The sequence below is a fragment of the Clarias gariepinus genome, chromosome 14 (genome assembly GCF_024256425.1).
Source record: "Clarias gariepinus isolate MV-2021 ecotype Netherlands chromosome 14, CGAR_prim_01v2, whole genome shotgun sequence".
NCBI classification, from domain to species: domain Eukaryota; kingdom Metazoa; phylum Chordata; class Actinopteri; order Siluriformes; family Clariidae; genus Clarias; species Clarias gariepinus.
Window position 1 is genome coordinate 829,776 of NC_071113.1, and position 6,390 is coordinate 836,165.

A 6,390-nucleotide genomic window follows, 5' to 3' on the forward strand; every position below is an offset into this window, starting at 1 on the left:
GAAATTCTTATGTGCAAGCTACACAAGCAAATAGTGGTGTACAATTATAAGAATAAATATACATATGGATAATACAGTAGTAAAATATTGTGCAAGTGTTATTAAAATAATAATAATAAAAAAAGTGAGCATAAGTATACACATATACACATACAGAATATACTCACATATACACACACACATATATATATATATATATATATATATATATATATATATATATATATATATTTATATATATCTACATATGCACATACACACATATGCACACATGTATATACACATACACACACGATTGTGGCAGTGTGTCTACTTGTGTATAATGTATAAGGAATGTCCACAATGTCCAGAATGTTGTGCAAAAAGGCAATTATGTGCAGTATAAGAAATGGTCACAAGCTAAAATATAATTATTAAAAAATGTCCAAGCAAAAACAATTAATTTGGAGGTGCTTAAACAAAACAGCAGCCTCAGTTTGCTAAGTAAACTACAAATCACCCCAGCAGCCTCTCAGGTGAAAAATCCCTACTAAATACAATCTCACATTGGGTTTATTATTTTTTTTAAATAGAAAATTCAAATGGAATTTCTATAGAACTTTAATTCCCAGGTTTATTTTTAATTAACCAGAAGGAAACTAATTTCAAATTTTAAATTCAGATTTAATTCTGTTGAAAAATAAAAATGTGATCAGAGAAGCAAAATTTTATTTTCTGCTCACACACTGCAACCATTTTAATTAATTGATAAATTAATTACATTTTAATTTATTGTAAATTAGATTATTTAAATAATTAAGCAGAATTTGTCCTAAAATTATGTCTTGTTTTAAACATAGGACTCACCTTTACACAGTCATGAACTTCAGACACTGGCTCTTGAACCTCAGCCCTCCGGTTCTTAGCGGGTATGATTTTTCCCTATATACCTTTTTATATTTAGCAATTTATAGTACTTCAATACACTCATAATAAACACTGTGTAATAAACTTTTTTTAACATAGTTTGTTCTTGTACAAAATTCCACTATTCTTTTATTTGTTTTTAAAGCAAAAATGTTTTTACCTTTAGGCAGAACCTCATTCCATAAACTAAAGCAAATTCTTCAAACTCAGGACAGAAGATTGTGTGGCTTAGTAAGTCCTTAAATGGAAAAGATTTAAGAAACACTTTATGTTCATTGTGCCAGAAAATGGTAGTTGCATGACCATTGATTTTTTACCAGTTAACCCATTTTACCCGTTAAGGATAATAAAACAGCTGATCATCTGTCAAACAAACCAAACTTTAGTTAACAGGCCACAAATGAAATTTTCAGCTTCACTACTTTTTTTTAAGAAAATATATAAATCAAACTTTTAGTGGGCATGCTTCTGGATATTATTCTAAATTAGCTGATAGTAGCGCAACCCTCTGCTTTGGGAGGGCTTTTTCAAAGATGGAATTCACTCTAAGACAGATTATTTTTTTTTTACTTGTCATTAGAGTTTTACAGTTTATTAAATTCAAGTACAGTGAAACTTTCAATTGCGAGTAACAGATTGTAAGTGTTCCAAGACGAGCAAAAATTGTAATAAATTTTGACTTGGAAAATGAACAAGTCTTGGTTTATGAGTACCGTTTATCATGTATCACGCATGCGGTTTTTCTCTCTCTTGCGCTGCAGAATTGTGGGTAATCGTCTTCACTGCTGGGTCTTAGTGCGCGTCTCTCACTGGTATACTTAACATCCGTGCACACGTGTTCTGTTTAATATAACACTGTGACCATGTGTGTACGTGTTAAACATTTTATTTTGTGTCTGTAAGCGTGTGTGTAGAATTTCAGAGTACTGTGTCTTATAACACGTGTGCACGTGTAGAGCAAAAGAAAGTCTCTTTAGAGAGGTAACAATCCATTTTATCTCTCTCTGTTTCAGCCTATCGTTATGTGTGCGCGCGCGTAATTTGACACCATGCCCCTTTACACACACACACACACACACACACACTCTAGCCTTTACACCTGCGCGATGTTCCTTGCTAATTTTTCTAACAAAACAGTCTTTCCGAGGAGAAAGGTTTACTGTGTAAGATGAAAAGGGGGAGACGGGAGGGGCTGATTCCTTCTCTCCTTTTACTTTAGATTCACACAAAACACACACACACACACACACACACACACACACACACACACATCGCTTTGGGCTGTGGAATAAATAATTTGAGTTTCCATTATTTCTTATGGATTTTGTTTTTTATTATTATTTACAAGTGTTTTGGAATATGAGGCCACTTCTTAAAGGAATTACGCTCATAATCCAAGGTTCCACTGTAAAATAAAATAGTCCTGAGTTCAGTCATCAATTTTTCCAAATGCCGTCCACTGCACCATAGAACTGGTTTAATTGTTACATTTCTACTGTATTCTGTTCTTCTTTTACTTATATAGGTACATTTATTAGAATATAAGAAGTTTTGTATGCTGGCACCCTAGTAGTCCAATAGAAGCATATGACCCTTTCATCTGGAGTCCAAAGATCTGATTGGCTGTGCTCTCTCAGGATCACATCAATAAGTGAAGCATGTGATAGTCTTGCATTGAAAGGGAATGTGGTGATAGGTGGGAATGATGAGTCGATAATATTTGGCATTGATTTATCAATTCAGTATCTATTTTGAGACTATATTGTAAGATAAAGGTTTAAAATTTATATCTATCTGCCATTAAAGACATTTATGTTATTGTTCAATTGCTTGCAGTATTCAACCTAACCTCTGATGATGCAGTTGTCTGTTATTAGAAATATGCATAAAAATATCAAGGATAAAAAGTTCTGTATTAATGTATTCCATCCTTTGGGGCAGAATTTATATTTATTAACAATAAGAAAAAGACAATTACATATCATGTGAGTATTTCATTGAAGCATAATACTTAAAAAAATACTATTGTTTAAAAATATACAACTGTCTATAATATTCTCTGTAAGAACAAAATAAAAGAAAAGTTACTGTATATACAGTAAAACTTTTCTGCTGTATTCCTAAAAACATGTGTGTGTAAAATTGATGAACAGTGCTGCATTGATATTAGCAGGGCATCTGTATATTATTTTATTGTTTATTTGCGTTTTTAGAGTTAAAACTTTTTTTATCAGTAAACTGTAAGAACAAATTGTTTTTTTTTACTTTTTTTATACTTCTGCATGTTTCTTATTTTCCTCTGTTATTGTTGGCAAACTTCATGTACTGGTTATTGTCACAGTGCTTCCTGGTTTATATTATCAATTTCACTATGATATATATTGTGTTTGATCTAGGACAGCAATAAAATAAACAATTAAACAGTTATGCTTTATTTTATTATTATTCTGCTTTATTTCTTTTTCTGATTCTAAATGTTTGTGTTTTTCAATTAATTTGATCAATACATCTTTTTATAGACTTATAAATATTAAATACCGATTTGTTATATTCTGAACACAAAGTATAAATAAGTGTTTCTTCCTGTGTTCCATGATGCCCATTTTTAGTTGAAAAACAGTTAAAATAAATATAACTAATCTGCTGGATTTCCCCAGAATCCTGTAGATTTATTTGTAACATTGCAGCATTATTATACATTCTGTGAGTTGAGGCTCAAAGAAACAAATAATGTTTTTAAAGATCTATGTGACAGAGAATGTTTATTTAAGTTATTAATTTTTTTTCAGTACAATATTTGTTTAAAACAAATTGCACTTACAAAGAAAATTTGTAGTTGAATTGTTATTTCAAATATTAGTTATACCTAAATAGAAACCTAGTTATAAACAATCATAAACAATTATGATTATTTAAAGTAAACTTTAAATAATTATGTATTCTTCCAGTATGAAATGGCGACACTAGATATACCTAAAATATAACCTAAAAGAAGGGTAGAAGTACATACCTATACAGATCTGGCCTTTAAAAACGCACGTTTTCGGAAAAGGGATCCCACGACTTGCCGCGAGTGCGCGCGGCAAGCTGTGAAAATGCCCTTCAATACCTGTAGGGGGCAGTCGTGTTTCAGTCTAAAGTATTGTTTGTCTACTGAAGCCGAAAAATGTTATGTCTCTTAGGCGCCCATTGACGGCAAGCGACAAAGCTCATAAACGTGTCAAGCTCAAACTGTTATGTATTTATTCATCATTTTCATTCAGAATTATTATTATTAGTAGTAGTAGTTCTCCGAATTTATTATTATTATTATTATTGTAACGCACCGCGCGTGTACAAAAGGACTACAAAGATGTATGACGTTAGCCTATAACAGTATTTATGCGCTTTAAACACAGGCGGGTACTGGTGGCTCAGTGGTAGGTGATTCGCCTGCCATGCGGGAGATCCGGGTTCGATTCCCAGCCAGTGCTCAATATGCTTCAACTTATGCTTCAGTACTAAATGCATGTTTGCAATTGAGAATTTTTTTTTTGCTTAAGCTATGAAACACATTAGCTTTCACCTCACAGTTGCTGTAATTTAATGATTATCATATGCAAAAAGTGTAAAACAAAGGATTCACATTTATTACATTTTCACCCAGAGCGGGATTCGAACCAGGGTCTGAACGATTTTATAGGATATACAGATATTATACGGATATTATTTAAGCAACGCCACACCACGTGGAAAGCGGCAAAAAAGCTTCAACTTCATTGGCTGTCACTGAGTGTCAGCTATTCACGACTGGCCCTCGCGGAACACAGAATCCCCGGGCTTTGACTGCGCTTTCTCCATTCGTTATTACAGGGGCGGACTGGGACCAAAAAGTGGCCCTGGACTTCCTGGCCCACAGCAGCCCACACCATAATACATTGGCTCATTAATGTAGAGATACATTTTTAACACCAGTTACTAGTCAAAAAATATAACACAATACAGAAATCAATGCTATTTAAACATGTTATTTGAAGTATCACTGAACATATATTGGGTCAAAGAAAGAACCAAAAAAAAAGAACATCAAGACAAACAACATATAAATCTATAAAGACAATATTTTTTATTTTATTCTTTAATTATTATGGTAGTCAATATTAACACGAAATAATGCTGAGAAACATTATTTCAATTAATATTGACCACCATCATAATTACTAGCACAAGTTAATGCTGGTACTAATTTTATTCTGTTTGATTGCCATTCTTTTTACTTGGCTCTAGTGTATGAGGGGAGACGTGTTGGTCATCATCAGCATGTATTATGATGTGGGATGTGGTGCGCTGCTGAGTCCAGCCTCACTGTCCCTGACCTGTTATAGGCAGAATCTGTTCATTTGAAGCATTTCACAGCATTTACCTCTAAAGCTTTTTCTTATTTTCGCGTAACCTTTTCTTCTTCCTCCTTTTCATTCATGGAAATTATTATTAATTTGCTCAGAAAATTTGCTGCATCAAGAAAGGATCAATATCTAAAAATTGCCCACGTGTGTGGACAAAGAATACAAAAGTGTATAATCTTTAATAAAGTTAATCTATTACAATGTTGTTTTCAATGCTGAAGCAAACATGATTTTATTTTAGTCTATTCATTGAATACAATGCGACAGCGCGCTCCGAGGTGAAGCGCACCCACAGTTACTGTAATCCCCCATCTCACCTTTACGACAGGTGTGAAGTCACCAAACCGGTTTCGCTGCTGGGGGAATTCACAGAATTGGGGGTTTTAAAACAAATTAACAAGACCGATCAGACTTCAGACAGGGGGTTTGCTTTTATAATGTGGAGCAAGCCCGAGATCATATTAACGTAGCATTCATCATTCAAAGTTATTCATATCAGTGTATAGTAAGTGTGATTTGAAAAGTGCTTTAACTCCACCTGCCACAGTTTCAGCCCAGTGGAACAATCTGACTACACGTGAAGTGCCATGAAAAAGTATTTGCCCCTTCCTATTTTTTTTCTTTGCATATTTGTCACACTTGTATAGGTGGAATTTTACCTAAACACTTTAGGTGAGAACGTATAGGTTAATATGTATAGGTGAGAACAGCTGATTCACACTTGGGGAGAGTGAATAATTTGCATTTGAATGTTGTCTGGCATTGTAAGCACACGCAGTGACACTAAAAGAACAATAGGATTAATAGGAATAGGAGGCACTAAAGAGGAGGATTTTAATTTAGACTATAAAAAAAATTAACCTGCGTCTATTTTTAGACGTGCCAGCTGCCACTTTTTAGTCTTATAATGCCCACATGACATGCTGGTACAGAGCTGGACATAGCTCATCCATGCCAATATTCCCGGGTTTTGCACCCTGCGCTATAAAATACGAGTACGACGGCCATCCACGGACAGCAGCTCCTGCCTCCGCCCGCTCACGCTTGCTGTTCTTTGAAGTCTCTGGGGCGCGTTCCAATTGCCCCGTTTGCATGCCGC

General features: G+C 34.1%; 1 protein-coding gene across 1 annotated transcript in view; it reads left to right on the top strand.

Annotated features, from left to right (window-relative positions):
- Positions 1–1,983, top strand: part of LOC128540909 (uncharacterized) — a 75,584-nt gene extending 73,601 nt beyond the window's left edge. Inside the window, exons 11-12 of the mRNA XM_053510902.1 lie at positions 840–908; positions 1,073–1,983. Of these exons, the coding sequence (XP_053366877.1) occupies positions 840–905 (66 nt within the window). The 3' untranslated portion in view covers positions 906–908; positions 1,073–1,983. The remainder of the gene's footprint in view (positions 1–839; positions 909–1,072) is intronic.
- The last annotated feature ends 4,407 nt before the right edge of the window (positions 1,984–6,390 follow it).